At 35.9% G+C, this 18,979-nt stretch overlaps 1 protein-coding gene across 1 annotated transcript in view; it reads left to right on the top strand.

The window, feature by feature from the left end:
• Positions 1-18,979, top strand: part of DNAJC13 (DnaJ heat shock protein family (Hsp40) member C13) — a 119,915-nt gene that overhangs the window by 63,896 nt on the left and 37,040 nt on the right. The window contains exons 28-39 of the mRNA XM_008009117.3: positions 366-568; positions 1,566-1,650; positions 5,246-5,400; positions 5,912-5,957; positions 7,837-7,991; positions 9,358-9,559; positions 11,396-11,511; positions 12,336-12,414; positions 13,796-13,931; positions 16,340-16,524; positions 16,946-17,020; positions 17,961-18,080. Coding sequence (XP_008007308.2) covers positions 366-568; positions 1,566-1,650; positions 5,246-5,400; positions 5,912-5,957; positions 7,837-7,991; positions 9,358-9,559; positions 11,396-11,511; positions 12,336-12,414; positions 13,796-13,931; positions 16,340-16,524; positions 16,946-17,020; positions 17,961-18,080 — 1,557 coding nt within the window. The remainder of the gene's footprint in view (positions 1-365; positions 569-1,565; positions 1,651-5,245; positions 5,401-5,911; positions 5,958-7,836; positions 7,992-9,357; positions 9,560-11,395; positions 11,512-12,335; positions 12,415-13,795; positions 13,932-16,339; positions 16,525-16,945; positions 17,021-17,960; positions 18,081-18,979) is intronic.

Here is an 18,979-nt window from a genome sequence, read left to right as displayed (position 1 = left end):
CTCCAATCTTTAGCCTCCTAGGCTCATTTTGAATTGGGGCAAAAATAGTTTTATAGAGGACCAACCCTTCTGCTCTCATATAATTTAATTATTTAGCACTCCACCTATCATTTTTACTCCTTCCTGTATTCTTTATGCTCTGCAGGTTGACAAAGTGGTGGTAGGTTGGTTTTTTTTGTTTTTTTGTTTTTGTATTAACCAAATGTGGGTTCCCAAAGGCCTGTCAACAAAACTTGATTTTCCTAAAATAGTGTACTTGCATGTTTGTTTCATAGTTTAGTATATATTTACTATAAGGTAGAAAACATTAGTGAGGTTTTTCATTTTATTTTGTCTGTTTGTAATAATGCCTTCCATCCATTAAGATGCAAGAATTGTGGACCAAAGGAATGTTAAATGCAAAAACCAGATGCTGGGCTCAAGGCATGGATGGATGGCGACCACTTCAGTCCATACCCCAGCTTAAGTGGTGTCTCTTAGCCAGTGGACAGGCTGTCCTGAATGAAACTGACCTTGCTACCCTTATATTGAACATGTTGATCACAATGTGTGGATATTTTCCAAGCAGGTAAAATGTAATTGAATGTTTTCATGGATAATTGATATGCTTCCTTAGTAACATCATAGAATCAGTCTGGTGGTTTAAAACAAAGATTCCTATTTGTGGCCTTGGAGGAATGCTGCTTTGACCTTTTGGCATTTTTTGAAATGGATATAAAGAATTTGCAAATTTTATTAATAAAGTAAAACAGCTTTCTCTGGGAGATTTCAAATAATATTACAAAACTGAGACTTACAATATTATAATTTCTGTGAATTGGTGTGAATGTTTTGAATTACACATACTGCAGTCCATAGACAGTGGTGAATGCCAGCTATTGATCTGACAGGCTAGCTATTCCTGCTATAGAAGGCAAGTGTAGGCCCACATCTTGCCCCACTTGACCAGTAAAGGTGAGAATTTGTTCTCTAAGTCATAAATGTAACACTTGCATGGAACTTTTTAATCTTTATGGAATATTTACATATAAATCATTTGGATTCATTACTGTACTGAAGATGTCTTGTGATGGAAATTACTGAGAAACTGTCACATTTTAAAACACTTGAAGTTTTCATGGTTCCAGTTGGACTCAAAAATTATACAATTAGTATTTAGAAATAAGGTAGCATTAAAATTAAAGCAATACTTAGAAAATACCAAACATAGTTAAATCAAGGTTTAAATTTATGTAACAAAGTTTGATATGCCCTTTGGGGGAAAATATCCACTGACAGTGTGTTGGACAACACCAAGTTTAATCAATTAAATAATAAATAAGAGTCTTTGGCTCTTCTAGGATACTGTTTTTCAAGGAAATCTTATGGAAGGAAATGAAGTCATATTAAGCAGCCAAATAGATTTAAACCAAAATACCTAATCATGTTCCCAGCTGTATGAGAGCTTAGTCTTCATTAACAAAAAAGTAAGGTAACCTGCTTCATGCCTAGTAGAATGTCATATGCTCTGAACATACAAATTTTAATAAATACATTAAATGTTGACGTGAGAAAATGTTTTCTAGGGATCAAGACAATGCCATCATTCGGCCTCTACCCAAAGTGAAAAGACTGCTGTCAGATAGCACTTGCCTTCCCCATATTATTCAGGTGAGTTACTTTTATGTAATCAAACTAGGAGCAATTTTAAGAATCATTTTCTCTTAATTTTATTATCAGTACCAGTCTTTGTTTTGTTGCAGTCTATTCCATTTTCAAAAAGCCTAAACAGCCCAGTTGTGGAGTCTCACACCTCCAGTCCCAGTGCTTTGGGAGGCTGAGGCGGGAGGGTTGCTTGAGTCCAGGAGTTCGAGACTACTTTGGTCAACGTAGGAAGACTCCATCTCTACAAAAAAATAAGTAAATAACCGGTAGGCATGATGGCACACGTCTATAGTCCCTGCCCTTCGGGAGGCTGAGGTGGGATGATTATTTGATCCCAGGAGTATGAGGCTGCAGTGAGCTGTGATCATGCCACTGCACTCCAGCCTGGGCAACAGAACAAGACCTTGTCTCAAAAAGAAAAGAAAAAAAAGCCTGAACTTTGAATTACATTCATTTCACTTAATTTTTTATTTTTTTAATTTTTTTTTGAGACAGTCTCTCTCTGTTGCCCAGGCTGAAGTGCAGTGATGGGATCTTGACTCACTCCAACCTTCGCCTCCCATGTTCAGATGATTCTCTTGCCTCAGTCTCCCGAGTAGCTGGGATTACAGGCATGCACCACCACACCCAGCTACTTTGTATTTTTAGTAGAGAAGGAGTTTCCCCATGTTAACCAGACTGTTCTCAAACTCCTGGCCTCAAATGATCCATCCGCCTTGGCCTCCCAGCGTGCTGGGATTACAGGCGTGAGCCACCGCACCTGGCTATTTCACTTACTCTTGAGTTGCTGAATATGCTGTGGAAGATTGAACCTAAACATAAGTTTCCAGATTCCAGAATTGTGCTAAAAGAGTTTATTTTTTACCTATTTTTAAAATCACACCTCTTTAATATCTGAAAAGTGATCTACTCCAGTTTGTGCTGTATGTTGATGTTGTTAAGACTATTGGGAGGTACACCAGCAGGCCACAGGGGTGGACTTGGTGGCTTATATCTTAAGTAGTAATCACAGCAGTCTCACTAGCTTCTGCCCTAGATTTTGACTATTCTTAGTTATGTTTTCATTGATACCAATGATTCAAAGCAGTGAGCTGGAATTAATGTTATGCTGAGCACATTTCTTAAAAGGTTTCCAATCATCCCTTTTTCTTTTGCGTTATTCTGCTTTTTTGGAATTAAGCTATTTAAACTTCAGATTAGCATTAAACCCAAATAAGTCAGGTCCTAGAGATTTCAGGCAAATGTTTTTATTAAGTTCTATGCCAGTAATTTGTGCCATTTGTACCTTTCAGTTATACATTGGTCTGCAATGGGAGAGAAGAGTTAACTCAGTTTATATATTTTTACATTCACTTATATACTACCTAAATACCTATGTAAGTCATTGATGCTGAAAAATAATTCTAAATACAATACAATAATGCCTTTTTTTTTTTTTTGCCAATTTCTGTTATTTAAGCATACTCACATTTTAACATTTCTGTGCTTTTCTCTTGTGGACATTTCCATTCAGATCCTTCAGTGAAAAAGCACTGCAGTTATTGAGGACTCTAAACTATTACCACATCCCCCTCCCTGTGGGGCCATGTGGCTGCATATCTGAGGTGATGCAGAGAGAGGAATGTGTTCTCCTTGATAGACCCTCTCAACATGTGGATAAAACACCACACCCAGAAGATCAACCTCTCCCATTTTTCTAAGTCTTACGAAACTGAAAGGAAAAAGTAAATACAAATGGCATTAAATTTCAGGCTAGGAAGGATCGATGGAAAAACTTTTAAGAAATGTGCTCAGCATAACATGAAGCTTGGGGGAGGGAGGCTTTCTTTTAATTAACCAAAAATTTTCAGTAAGATCTGAACAATGTGATTAAAGATATTTGTATTGATAAATCTAGCTTCTTTGAACAGTGTGTGACTCCTTTTTTTTTTTTTTATATTGAGTTAAAAAAATATTTTTAAGAAGTTATTTTTGTTTTCCTCTTAATTTTTTATATTCTGGGAGACCCAAATCTTGCCAAAGCACAGTTAGGTGGCTATAGTACTTTCCGGGAATGTTATCTTCATTGGTTGGAAAGGGATATCTATAATTCATTTGACTTTAAGAGCAGTACTCATTTTTACCATCTGCTAGAGCTTCAGAATTTTTAGAGTGGTCCAAGATACAGTGAGTAAATGTTCTCGGTTTTCTAGTATAGTGATAGTTTGAAATACTCTGGTGTGTGTGTGTGCTGAATAAATGTTCTAGGTTTTCTAGTATAGTGACAGATTGAAATACTGTGGGTGGTTGGGTGTGTGTGTGCGCTTCTGTGTGTGTTTGCTGCTAATTTCCATAATGTCAAGTCTTGAACTACTGCCATTAACACCTAGGGAAAATCCTATATGACTGTATGTTTCCTTTTTAAAATATGTAATAGTATGAAACGCTTAATCTAAATACCTTATGGAATACATAAGATACCAAAGCATGGAGAAATTTGAGTTATTTACTTAAAAGAACACATAGCTGTTTAGTCTCACATGAGTATAGAACTTTGGCCTCCTAATTTGAGCTACTTACTCTTTATTGTAAATTAATTAATTAATTAATTAATTAATTTATTTTTTGAAATGGAGTTTTACTCTGTCACCCAGGCTGGAGTGCAGTGGCATAATCTCTGCTCACTGCAACCTCCTCCTCCTAGGTTTAAGCAATTCTTCTGCCTCAGCCTCCCAAGTAGCTGGGATTACAGGCACCCGCCACCACGCCCAGCTGATTTTTTTTAATTTTTAGTACAGATGGAGTTTCACCATATTGACCAGGCTGGTCTTGAACTCCTGACCTTGTGATCCACCTGCCTCAGTCTCCCAAAGTGCTGGGCTTACAGGCGTGAGCCACTGAGCCTGGCTTTTTTTTTTTTTTTAACTGGGAGCATTTGACCCAAAATTGAGGATTCATTGGAAGCAGGTGTTTATAGAAAATTGGAACGACACCTTTATTAAGCTTCATAGATAAAACTTATTGTTTATCAGAAGTTTATTAATAGCAATTCTGTATGGTTTTTAATTAGCCCAGATTTATTAGAGTAATCCCAGAAATTCCCGTATTTGTAGCTCAGATTTCTAGAGGCCACATCTTTTGGTACTTTCTGGTAGCAGATGACTTGTTTACCCTCTTGCCTTTTACCTGCACTTCTGGATCTACTTTTTAGGCTGTTTCATTGATCATTATTTTCTGCTCTGCTCCTTGAGTTCTCAAGAAGCCTTCAAGGGATTCTTATGTCAGCTCAGCTGAATTGAAACAAACCGAGAAGTCTTTTTAGGAAGATTCTTGCACAAGAAGCAATATTACCTGTAACGTTATGACAAAGCTAGCTTCAGGCATGTTTGGGCTTTTCTGAATACATTTTGATCAACTCTCAATTGATTTTCTGCATTAAATGTTGTAGAATGAATCATTTTTGAAATCTGTTGTGGGTCTGGTAGATGAGCTTACTGACTCCCATGGGTTTTTATTTTATAACTTACATAAGGAGCTATAACCTCAGCATATGAAATAAAAAACCTAAAGTGATGATGCAGGTTTTTTACAACCCAATGAAAACATGTTAATTTTTTTTCAGCTACTGCTGACCTTTGACCCTATCCTTGTTGAGAAGGTTGCTATTTTGTTATACCATGTCATGCAAGATAACCCACAGTTACCCCGCCTTTATCTGAGTGGAGTATTTTTCTTTATCATGATGTACACAGGTTCCAATGTGCTTCCTGTTGCTCGGTAAGAACTTTAAGGGTAATCTATTTAAAAGTATTATTTGAATTTTACATGGACTGATTTAATTGAATTTTTTGTGAGTACATCATTGCTTTTATTAAGATTCTCATTACAAAGGCTATTTAAGTAATATCTAAAGACTTGGAAAGTAGAAGAATGGGGGAAAATTACTCAGAATTGTACCACTATACCACATCTAGCATAAGAATGTATTATCTAGTATTTAAGTATGTATTTAATATAGCCATATTCATATCGTACATGCAGTTTTACATTTTGCTTGCTTAAAATTTAATAATTTTTTATATTGTCACATAGCTTTAATATGACTACACTTTAAAAATCTTTCTAGTTCTTGCCTTATTCAGAAATTAAATAATTTGGGAATATGGATTTATGTGAGTTGCCATTTGTGAGTTTTATTTAGCTGTAAAAAATCTAGTCTTTAGAAAACTAAGGTTACAAAAACTAAATCGCTTTTTATATCTGATAGATAATTCATTTTTCTTTCTAGATTTTTGAAATACACACATACCAAACAGGCTTTCAAGTCAGAAGAGGTAAGCCAGATTAATCCTCTGAATACTTAGCCCTGGGTAAGCTGTTTTGGCACTGTAAAGTTTCCTGAGCTGTGTATTATGTTTACTAGATTATAAGGACTTGAGGGCAGGTATTGTTTTACTCTGTTCTTACATCGTTTGTGGTACCTTGCACATACAAAGTCTAAGGTAATATTTTTAAAGGAAAATAAATGTCACTGACCCATTAGACTTAATAATTGAGATTGCAGCTGTGAATCATAGCCTGACACCTCCATGAATATAAGTTGTTCTCTGTATAAGGTTTAGATTAGTGATTTTCGTAAATAATTCACCTGAGTCTTACATTGTCAGCTAAAATTCAGGAAGACTTCAGCCTTTTTGTTCAGATCCCAAAGTGGCAGAAGTGCTAGGTTTCTTTTTCGAAGCTACTCAGATTTTCACATGCTCTCAAGTGTTCTTGTCGTTTTACTGAGGAGTTAAGCTGGGAATTAAAAGAAAAACAAACAAAAAAGACTTATTTAGGTAGTTTGGACAATCTAAACTTAATATCTACCTTCTACAAAGAGATATTTATTGTTGAAACTGAAGGATGTTTTGAAATATGTTCAACTTTTCATGGAGCATGGACTTCTTTTTGGATCAGATAGAGCAGAATAATAAACCAAAACCAGACCACTGTTTAGAAGACTAACAGTGGAATGCTGGCACCACCTTGACAATAGACACTAAATTGTATGTTTTATAGAGCAGCCAGTGAAGCCCTAGAAAGTGACCCATTTGTCTAATATGAAAGATGGCCATGGCAGCATAATTTCCACAGCTTTATACAAATAGAAAATGAGAATATAAACAAGTTAAAAAGTCTCTAATGATAGTACCTTAATGTAGTATTAGACATTTGGGCATTCTTTTTCTTCCTTTATTTCTGTGCCATTATGCATAATGTAATTTTTTCCAAATTTTATATTAGAAATGATTTATATCATTTCAGCTAACAGTATTTTGAATAATTATAGCAAAACAGTATTTAAAGCACAAATCTGGATGTTTGAATTACCAAATAATAGTATTCAAGAATACAACTAGCAATTCTTTACCCAAAAGTTTAACAGATAGTGAATTTTTTACTCTTATTAGCAGAAAGCCTGAAAATATTCATCTTCTAATTTGTCTTTGCACCACATGATAAAACCATGTTTGGGTTTTTTCCCTTGTCTCTTTGTTTTATCCTAGATAAGTAAAGTGTCTTAAATTTTCCTAGAAGGAAATAAGCATTTATTTGTATAAATCCTAGCTAGCCCTTGGGATTTTATTTCCATTGAATAAAGAAATGAGTTTAAAATTTAGTATGATCATTATCCTGACCCCATTTGACCTGCCAGAGGATATGGACTTCTCAAAACAGTTAATTATAATTACTTTAAGTAGAAATTCTCCATCTAGATCCTAGCTACATTTCATGAGGACAGGCTCTTAATGATCTTCTGAACTTATTTTTGGAAACGGAAGCAAGTACAGGTGGGACCTATAGCCAACAATATAATGCAGGATAATTGATGTAAATCTTTGTGGGATATTCCTCCTGTTTGTCCATTACTGTTACACGTGGTCAAAGGCCAGTCATCCTAAATAATACTGGCAGCTTGTGACACTTAAAGCTAAGACTGCTGCAGTACCAGAGGCTATTGGTTCTGTCTCAGAATGCCAAGCCAGTTTGTACCAGATACCTTCCACTTCACATTTTGCTGTGTTTCCATCTACATTCCCAAAGCATAAAAGCAATTTGTTCCAATTGTATTCCTTTCTTGAAGTGTTCTCTAACCATAAATCATTTATTAGAAAATTGAAAGGTAACTTTAATGTTTTTGACTACCTTTTGTTTTGTTTTGTTTTGAAGACAAAAGGACAAGATATTTTTCAAAGAAGTATACTTGGGCACATCCTACCTGAAGCAATGGTTTGTTACTTAGAAAATTATGAACCTGAAAAGTTTTCTGAGATTTTTCTAGGAGAATTTGATACTCCAGAAGCAATCTGGAGCAGTGAAATGAGGTAAATAACCAGTTGATTGAATGATTTGTATTTTATAATTTAGTCTTTGCTGTTCGCCATCTGCTTTAACTTCTGTTAAAAGACATGTTTTCACTAGTTTTATCATCTAAAATGGCGGTAATCATTGATGCCAAATCAAATGATGGATTTCCATAAGGCCTTAAGGTTTTCTGTGTTCTAACAAGATTTGACAAAATTACTATTACCTTAACAGAACTTTGTATAACAGTAGGGCCTACCAACCACTGGTACTTTTTAAATCAGTTTATAGAACTAGTCAGATTTTAGGTAATGAACTGATAATATATATAGGAAATTGGGATAAAATCAAGACATACCTCTGGCTATTTGGAAGTAGGACTATACTCCCACTAATTAAAAACTATGCCCACATAATTTGGATCAATGGATCAGACCAGAGATACCCGAAATTATTCTAGAATGTGGGCTCCCTTACCCCAACACCTTTTTGTCCTTAATCTGGAGGTTAGCATTCCTAAGGTATGTCTTTATTGGTGGGGGAATGCCGTAGGAGAAACCTTCTGTGGAAACACAGAAAAAGGAAAGTTCCAGAAGCAGATGACAATGCCCAGCCAGTTTCTGTTCAGACAAGGCTTGACACTTCATAGTTCTAGTGTCAAGGTTGTCTCTTTTTGGAGAACCCCTCAATTCCCCTAGCTGGATGGCATTAGATCTTCTACGTCAATCACTGATCCTCGTCAGACTGCACACACTCCATGCCACCTGCTTGTTATCATTTGACTTATGTCCTATGGACTTGTCATGTGTTAGCCACCAATTTGAATATATTCTGTATGGCAGTCATATTTTTCATTGGGAAAAAATATGTAACAATATTAATAAATTACCAACACAGTTCTTCTGTGTAATATTTTTCTCCTGAGATTGGCTAATATAAGGCCCTATCTAAAAGATGGATTGCTCTTTGTGCTGATAAGTTTCTGCTTATCTGAGGCCAGATCCTAGACTACAGTAAGTTTGTTGAAATAGATGCCATCTAGTGAGCTTCTTTGGATAATAGCAAGTTTGAGTTTCCTAGCTACACCCTCATGCATTCAGATGCGTACCATTTGCCTTTCTAATGGCTGATTTTTTAATAGGAAGGACTGAGAGTATCAGCCCTTTTCTCTATGATCTTCTTTACAGATAAGTATCATAGATAAGTTTTTTCCATGTTTATACAATAAAATGCCCAAAGTAACATATTTAAAAGCTCTCATTTTAGGATAGTAATTGAATTATTCTATAAATGATTCATATAACTATCTTGCATGATTATGTATCTTAACCTTCTCTTTAAAATAATCCCTTCATAAAGCTTGACTGGAGGTTTTTATGATTGTAGGCGCCTCATGATAGAGAAGATTGCTGCCCATCTCGCTGATTTCACACCTCGCCTTCAGAGTAACACAAGAGCACTTTATCAGTATTGTCCCATTCCTGTGATCAGCTATCCACAACTAGAAAATGAACTGTTTTGTAATATTTATTACCTCAAACAACTGTGTGATACACTCCGATTTCCAGATTGGCCAATTAAAGACCCGGTAAGTCAGCAGTTTAATTTGTGCTGCCTTAAGCCACAAAAAAAGGCCTCTAAACACTTCTGGGTATTTTGTCCTCCTGCAGTAAGAAGGAAAATAGCTTTCTTAAGTATTCCTTCTTAAGCACTAAGCACTGTGCAACTCTGAGTATAGTTCATTATATTTGGGTAGATCTCACGTTGAAAGATAATTTTTTAAGGGAGTATTAAGAATATTGCAGTCTTTGTCTTTTGTGACAAAGACAAAACAAACTTCATGCAGATAACATAATTGTATGTATATAGTATGACATACTAGAATAGCTTGGTGGAAACTTGTCTTTATTGCAGGTTGATTAAGCTCACAGATGGTGGAGTTAGCCAGTCTGGGATTGAATTTCAGCTGGGCCATAATATTTAATAACTCTATTTAATGGCCGGGCGCGGTGGCTCACGCTTGTAATCCCAGCACTTTGGGAGGCCAAGGCGGGCGGATCACGAGGTCAGGAGATCGAGACCATCCTGGCTAACACGGTGAAACCCCCTCTCTACCGAAAATACAAAAAATTAGCCGGGCGTGGTGGCGGACGTCTGTAGTCCCAGCTACTCGGGAGGCTGAGGCAGGAGAATGGTGTGAACGCGGGAGGCGGAGCTTGCAGTGAGTGGAGATGGCGCCACTGCACTCCAGCCTGGGCGACAGAGTGAGACTCCGTCTCAAAAAAAAAAAAAAAAACTCTATTTAATATTCAGTACATTGCTTATTTGTCTAAACCTCAGTTCTCATCTCTAAAATATTGGTAATAATAGCAGCTATCTGGTGGTGTTTGTGAAGATTATTAAGAATTCACATAAGCGTAATTCCTGGCACACATAAGAGGCAATGAGTGTGATCTCCTCAATTATAAAACAGTATGCACTGTTGACTGGTCCAGAGTGCCCTTGGGACCCCTCTAACCTGAGTCTTTGTATATCTGTGGGCACCTGTGCCCATGTTGTTCTGTTACCGTGGTGGAACTTACACCATTAATACCATCTAAAAGATTTCAGAATAATTGCCATTTGTACTGCTAGTCACCACCTCTTTACAATACAGTGACCAAAAAAATGCAGGTAGACTCGGGTACTTATTCAGGATTCAACGTGAGATACTAGATATGGGCTTTTTAGTCAGACCTAGGTTTTAATCCAGCTCTACCACTGAACTGGGAAACATGCAGCTAGCTTTTAGAATCTCAGTGTTTTTATTTATTGATGAAATTTTAAACAAGAATTAAATTTGATAGTCTGTAAAGTACCTAGCTCCTTGGCTTGTAGGCAGGCAATAAATATTAGATCTTTTTTTCCCATTTGCTAACCAGATTCCCTTGTGTTCTCTGTCCTTTACATTTGTTTGAATGCTAGCATACCTATAATTATGTTAAATCACCTTGAGAAGCACACCACAATATACTGCTTGCTTTCTTCCTACAGTGTATCGTCTAATTTTGATGTCTTTCATGGTTTCTGGACACTTTAAAAATTAAAACTTTCAGGTTTTATCTTTCACCCATAAAGATAACATGTAAAAAAAAAAAATCTTAATTCTTCCTGGGTTTAATTTGAAGCCTAATATATAACACAAATGGGCAGAGAATTTAAAAAATTTTTTAAATAGAGGAATATTGCCTTGTAACAAATACCTTGCTCTGCCCAACTATATAGCAGTGCTCAGGTGATTTTGGTTATTTGTATTTCAGAAAGCTGTTAATTGGACAGCTAAAAGTATCCATTTAAATAAATACAGCACAATGATTCTATAACTTAAAAATTAGACTCTGAAATAGTTTTACTTTGATATAAATTTTAATCTTTTGTCTTTAAGGTTAAGCTACTAAAAGATACTCTTGACGCCTGGAAGAAAGAAGTAGAGAAGAAGCCACCTATGATGTCAATAGATGATGCTTATGAAGTGCTTAATCTGCCTCAAGGACAGGGACCGTGAGTTGTTTTCAGTACAGTAGCAAATGTCTGTCCCACCTTAAAGTATCAGTATCAAAGACTAAGTTATATTTAAATCAGTCATTTTAAAATCTTTTGCCTGTATTTTGATATGTACACCTTGGGAATAACCATATGGAACTATATCTGTGTGACTTTGATTTATTGCAAACTTATTAGCCAAATTGTGTCCTCTTCTTGCTGGTACATTCATTTCTCTATTAATTGGAAAAATGTATGTCGAGTACCTAGCACCATATCTGACACACAGTTGCCATTCACATATTCATTTTTTCCCTTCCTTTTGTAATTTGTGTTACGCATGTGGAAGAGATTTGATAGCAATATACCTAGGACACCAAATGACAGATTATGAAAGAATGCAGATTTGTCTTATCAGTGAAGTTTTATGTAGACTAAGTATGTTATGGAAAAATTGAAAACTTAAGTATAGACTAAAACTGTATTTTGTCAAGACTGATATAATAACTTAGAATTATAGAATTTGAAATTGGCATTTTGGACATTTTGACAAGTTAGTGGATTTTTAACAATATATTTTGTAGTTCTTCCAACTCAAGTATAATTTCATAATTTAAAGTGAATCCGTAGGGAACTTTTAAGTTTTATCTTTCACCCGTAAAGATAGCATGTAAAAAATACATATATAAAAACTTAATTCTTCCTGGGTTTAATTTGAAGACTAATATATAATCATATACAATTCTTGATACAAGTAATATTCCTAAAATATTTTGGATGGTTTTGTAAACATTTTTTCTTGTGCCTTACTATACTCATAAAACAATTTTCCTGTTTAACAGGCATGATGAGAGCAAGATTAGGAAAGCTTACTTCAGACTTGCACAAAAGTACCACCCTGATAAGAATCCAGAAGGGAGGGTATGTACTGCTGTTGGAATTAGAGCACTGGGCTGACTTCCTCTTGCTCTACTATTATTTAGTAGGAGAAAGTATATTACCTTCTGTGCCAGTACCCGCCTCATAATACATACCCAGTGTATGTTTAATAAACTTCTAACCACATGCCCATAGCTTCTGCATGGATGATGCTCCCTCAGTTTACCAGAAGAGTGGCCTTTATGACTAGTAACTTATAGGTTTTATTGTGTCTCCTTATCCATGTCTGTTTGAGAATTAACTCTAATGGGCAATCATAAGAATAATTGAAAATAAGGAATGCAGGGGCACTTAATTTATTTATAGGTTGTAGGTGATACCATTGCTATTCAGATTGCTTTGGGCAATTTATGTAATTTTTTCCAATGACATCCAATTTCATATCACTCTAACTGAAAAAATAGAAACTTTGGTTCAGATTTTAAATCATCATTCCCTGATGCCGCCTCATCCAATGAAGTTTCATAAAAGATGAAATCACATAAGAACCACCAAAACCAGGACTCTGTTGCTAGAAACTTGGAATAATTTCCACTGGGTTCAAGGTCTGGTTTTCACTGGGAAAAAAAACAGACAGTATTCCTGAATGAGAAGACGTGACATTGAAAAGATCTGACTTTTATATGTTTAAGGTATTTTTAATCAAAACCCTAGGGGGTTTTTTGAGAACCTCGTATTAATTCAAATTCATCTAGGAGAAAAAATAAGAAAGGAAGAAATTTTGAAATCTGTTTTAAATTGCTAGACTTAACTTACCAGATATTATAACACTTCATAAAGCTACAATAGTAAAACAATATGATACTCACACAAGAATCAACATATAGATCAACCAAACATACAGTGTAACAGTTTAAGAGCATGGAGTTAGGTGGCCAACCTGGCTGTACCTCTTAGCTCTGCCACCAATTGATTTTGTGTCCTTAAGCAAGTTATTACATCTAAGTTGCAGCATCCTCATGTAAAAAAATGAGAATAATAATGGTACACAGTTTACATGGCTGTTTGAGGATTAAATGAGATTATGGCATTTAGCACAGTGCTTAATAGTAGCTCATAATTTTTGTTATATAGATGCAATCTGTCTCTAGTTGTATGAGTTTAACATGATGTGTTTAAGGATACATTTAATATTCTTATTTGAAGAATTTTTCAGTAAATGGTACTGTGATCATTAGACAACTATTTGAAACAACGTTTCACCTTAGCAGTATACCAGCTAGATTACAGTTGGAATGAATTCCTTAATATAAATAATAAAATAATAGCTAAAGTTACTGATAAAATACAAACCATGTATCTTGTTTAAGTTGAATTTTGGGACGTTCCAAATTAACATTAAATTATCTTTGGTTACATATAGGACATGTTTGAAAAAGTAAATAAAGCATATGAATTTTTATGTACCAAATCAGCAAAAATAGTGGATGGACCAGATCCAGAGAATATAATTTTAATTCTAAAAACACAGAGCATCCTCTTCAACCGTCATAAAGAAGGTAAGATGTCTGTTCTCAGATTTTAATTTATCCTCCAGCTAACCCTATCACAGCTAACCCTATACCATATTACCTGTTTCTACAGCATATTTTAATAGATTTAGAATTATTGTTGCAAAAGACTCTTGGAATTGTGTTTTAAATAAAGGAAAATGTAGTTTTCTAAAGAAAGGCCCAAAATATTTGTTTTATATCTTCCCCTTCATACCTATGTTTTTCAGTATTTTGCATTTCTGACATCTTCGTTCTGTGCAGTTATTTGGTTAGTTTTTGTGTTTAGCCGTTTAGTAGCAAACGTATTAAATGAGATCTAGAATGGAATCTGGAATTTAAAGATCATTTCATATTTTTCTTAAATGACATATGAAAGCCTATCATAACTTTAAAAGCCTCTGAAGGTTAAAAACACTAAGAGCATTCAGGTTTTTAAAACGCAGTAGAAACTTCAAATGATGATGTACTTCTCATATTTTCTATTTCCTATTGTAGCTCTCAGGACCCTCTAGTCCTGTGGGACAGTTTGAAGAACACTGGTATAGATGAAATAGGTATGATTTCAGATTATAGGATTATCCAGTGTTTGTGGGGCCATTTGCAGTAGCCCTAACAGTAGCAGTCCAGAAAGCCAAGAGTACGTTCAAAACATCCCCCTTTGTTGGTGATGAGGGGTTGGGTTCAATATAGCAGATGCCCATTGGCTTGGGAACTGAACTTGATTTACAGCACAAAGTGGGAGAGCCATTTGCAATGGGATGTTGGGAGAGAAGGAAGAGGACTGTGGGGATTTGAGATAAGCATGGAGAGTGTTGGGTAACTAAAGACAAGAGATGGGGTTGCAGTGTAAGTATTTGAGGGGACAGCCTGAGGATCTAGCAGCTGGATTATTAAAGAGAGCACTGATTAGTTGATTTACTTTTACATGAGTTTAACAATAAGTTTATAATACATTTTAGTTATATAGCATTTGCCACTAATCGGAATGAGTTTAGAAACCTTTTTCAAAACCCGTGGTTGTCTTTTAATGCTGATAACTAAATTATTAGCCACAAGATACAATTATGGCCCATACTGGTTTCTCTGTTAACAAGGTCATCTTTAACTTTTCCCAAGGTGGGGTTATACCCAAGAAGCTCTGAGGTGGAGGTCCTGATCCGACAGGACTTAGTTATTCACTGTTCTTTCTTACCATGTATGTGTCACTGTTTTTTTTGGTTTTTTTTTGTTTTTTAGGAAAATTAGGACCTGTTCCAAGGGACCTTTTTTTAAAAAGCCAGTTTAGAAATGAGTTTTAAGGCAGATTATTGGTCAGCCTCAAAAGTCAATAAGATTTATGCTGATTTCAATTTGGAATTACAGAGATACTTTTAAAGTCACAGCCAATTAATTTGCATCTCTCTGCCTAATAGGTTAGATTGAAAAAAGAATATGGAAAGAAAGGAGTAATTAGGCATGTTGGTTTACTAGCTTTCACTTTTAAATTTGGTTATTAAATCATAGATTTAACTAAATGCAGTTTAAAAATTAACTTTCTGTTTTGTACTTCTAGTAAGAAATTGTATTCAGTGTTTTCAAATTGAAGAAAATACTGGTAAAAATTTAAGATAACTGGTAAAATAGAAAAGGGCACTTGTTATCCAGAAAACTTAATATAAAATATTCACTGTCATTTAAATATCTTCAATCTTTTTTCTTTCTAAAGATGTGCATATAATATTAATAGAATTTCTGGTGCATTTGCTGTACCTTGCAGTCTATGATGAGGTGAAAAGTTACAAAAATCAGCATAGAAAGTAGGTATTCAGCAAAGGATCAAAACTATACACCAAGGGCAGTTAATTTACCAGAAAATGTTATATTTCTAGTGGAAACATTTTAGAAAAATAACTAAGTTTACTAGAAAGGAAAGATCCAAGGGATTTTATAGTAGGTTTAATTTCTTTTTTATCAACTGGAATGAGGAGACATTTAAGATGTTAAGATAAAATATTTTATCTTTTTTTTTTTTTTTTTTTTTTTTTTGAGACGGAGTGTCACTGTGTCGCCCAGGCTGGAGTGCAGTGGCGAGATCTCCACTCACTGCAAGCACCGCCTCCCGGGTTCACACCTTTCTCCTGCCTCAGCCTCCTGAGTAGCTGGGACTACAGGTGCCCGCCACCACGCCTGGCTAACGTTTTCGTATTTTTAGTAGAGACGGGGTTTCCCTATGTTAGCCAGGTTGGTCTCAATCTCCTGACATTGTGATCTGCCCGCCTCGGTCTCCCAAAGTGCTGGGATTACAGGTGTGAGCCACCACGCCCGGCCCCATTTTTATTTTTTTAAGGCAACATAATTGAACATGGTATCAAAATTGAAACCACAACATAATTAATTTTGTTTCATTTTTCTAACACTAACATTGGTTATTTCAGATTTACAGCCTTATAAATATGCAGGATACCCCATGCTTATTCGGACTATAACAATGGAAACTTCAGATGACCTCCTTTTCTCAAAAGAATCACCATTGTTGCCTGCGGCTACAGAGCTAGCTTTCCATACTGTCAACTGTTCAGCCCTCAATGCTGAAGAGCTCAGAAGAGAGAATGGACTAGAGGTAATACGGGGTGACCTTTGTGCTTTTTAAGCCAGTTTACACACATATGACTCTTGGCAGTGAAGAATTTAGCAACTACAAATGCAGATTCTTTAGTTTATTTTAGCAGATAACACAATATTTTCTTTATTCTCATACCAAATTAAAGATAGAAGTGGAGCTTTATTTCATAATGTGTGTTGGAAAGTATTGGGTTCAAAACTGATAATGGTAATATTGTTTACAAAGTAGCTTATTAGAAATGCGTAAAAAGAAACTTTTAGGAGTCCTTTGTTTACTATTTATTTAGCAAATGTTGATCAAACATTTATGTATCAAATATTTAACATTAAAGGGTTATTTATATTTTATTACTGCTAGAAAAGGCCTTTCAGACTTGAAGTCAAAATGGAGAGTTAATAGCTGACTTCTTCCTCTGCAGGTGTTACAAGAGGCATTTAGTCGCTGTGTGGCTGTCTTGACTCGTTCTAGTAAACCAAGTGACATGTCAGTACAGGTGAGGCTAAAACCTGTGGTTCCAAGAAAATTGCACTAGATCAGTGGTTCAGATTTTAACATATATGAGAATCAACTGGAGGGCTATTTCAACTGTGGGTTGCAGAGCTCCACCCCACCCCAAGTTTCTAATTTAGTGGGTCTAGGGTGGTGGCCTGAGAGTATGTTTTTATAACAAGTTTCCAAGTGTCATTGATGCTGCTGATCTGTGTATCAACTGCACTAAAGCACTTGTGATCTGTTGGCTTAAGTTTTCTTTCTAGAGAAGAGTTTATTGAACCTGTATGTTTCCATTAGCCAGCTTTATGCCATTCTTGTTTCACATATCTTCCATCCCTCATTCTCCTATCCCTAGTATTTTAACTGGCTTAACATTTAAGGTTATAAGATAGGAAATTCATCAGGAGTTCATTAAGAGCTTTGTAGAGTGTGTCTTTTTATTTGGCCTTTTGCTTATGCCAGCAAAATTCAGAATATAAAACGAGTACTGGCTGTTGAGTTCCATCCTCTATTTTGAAGTCCATTGTGTAAATAAAATTGTGATATTCTGATCCAGAGGCCAACAAACTTTTAAAATAAAGGTCCAGGGAGTAAATATATGAGTCTTTCAGGCTTCATACAGTCTCTGTTACGTTTTCTTTTGTGACTTTTTTACAGCCCTTTAAAAATCTAAAAACCATTCTTAGCTCTTTGGTAGTACAAAGACCATGGTCAGTTTGGCCCATGGGTTGTAGTGGCTGTGGTTTGCCAACTACCCCAGCATTTATAGATCTTGATGAGAAAGACTAGTGATCTAGTAAAGACGTTCTATTTAATTTTGGAGCATTGTATATACCATTAAGCATTATTCACAAATCTCTGCTGGTTTGATTTCTAATGTGTTAAATAAGGAATGCCTATGTGACTCTACTGGTTTTTTTGCTCTGTTGTGTTGTCTGTAGGTGTGTGGACACATAAGTAAATGCTATAGTGTGGCTGCTCAGTTTGAAGAATGCCGAGAGAAGATCACGGAAATGCCTAGCATTATCAAGGATCTCTGTCGGGTACTATATTTTGGCAAGGTAGAGTTAATCTTTAATGCTTTCTAGATATGGAGACAGCAAAGTGTCTTTTTGTCAACTAGCCAGTTCCTAATTTATAAGCATATTGTTTTCTAAAAGTGTTTTTCACAGAAGCCTTGCTGTAAATGGAGGCTTTGTTTCTAGGCTGGCCTGCAAAGAGTAAGACTAAATTGATATAGCTAAAGGGAAGTGGGTTCCATCTGAACATGGGAATGAGTGGCAGGGAGAAAAGAGAAGCCTGTAATAAGTCTATTAAAAGCAAAAGGCCAGTCCAGTGTGGTGGCTCACGCCTGTAATCCCAGCAGTTTGGCAGGCCGAGGTTGGCAGATCACTTAAGGTCAGGAGTTCGAGACCATCCTGGCCAACACTGCAAAACCCTGTCTACAAAAAGTACAAAAATCAGCTGGATGTGATGGTACGCGCCTGTAATCCCAGGTACTTGGGAGGCTGAGTATTTGGCTGAAGAACAAGCAACTCCAGAAAATTCAACCATAAGGAGAAGTTTAGCTGGCATGCTAACACCCTATGTTGCTAGAAAACTTCCTGTGGCTAGTGTGACTAAGGTATGTGATTCAGAGTTAGCCTGGGCCACTACGCTGCAGCCTGGGCAAGAGATTAAGACCCTGTCTCAAAAAAAAAGAAAGAAAGAAAAGAGAGGGGGGCATTAAAACCTGAAAACTGGAGAGTTCAGGCACTGCTTGGTGGGAAAGGCTTTAGAGATCTGAGAACTTACTATTTCCTCCCAGTCCAGACCTGAGGAAGGTTGACTGTGGGTAGATGTGATAGTTGTCTGGGAGGGAGAGAGAGATGTCTTAGATAACTGGGCAGAGTGAGAATTGTCTTGAATAAAATAGGATTGAGATGCTGATCTCATACTAAAGTATCAATAAGTGAGGGAA

Source organism: Chlorocebus sabaeus, chromosome 15 (assembly GCF_047675955.1).
Source record: "Chlorocebus sabaeus isolate Y175 chromosome 15, mChlSab1.0.hap1, whole genome shotgun sequence".
In the NCBI taxonomy this organism is placed as follows: domain Eukaryota; kingdom Metazoa; phylum Chordata; class Mammalia; order Primates; family Cercopithecidae; genus Chlorocebus; species Chlorocebus sabaeus.
Note: the sequence above shows the minus strand (reverse complement) of the source record. Positions and strands in the feature narration are given on the sequence as shown.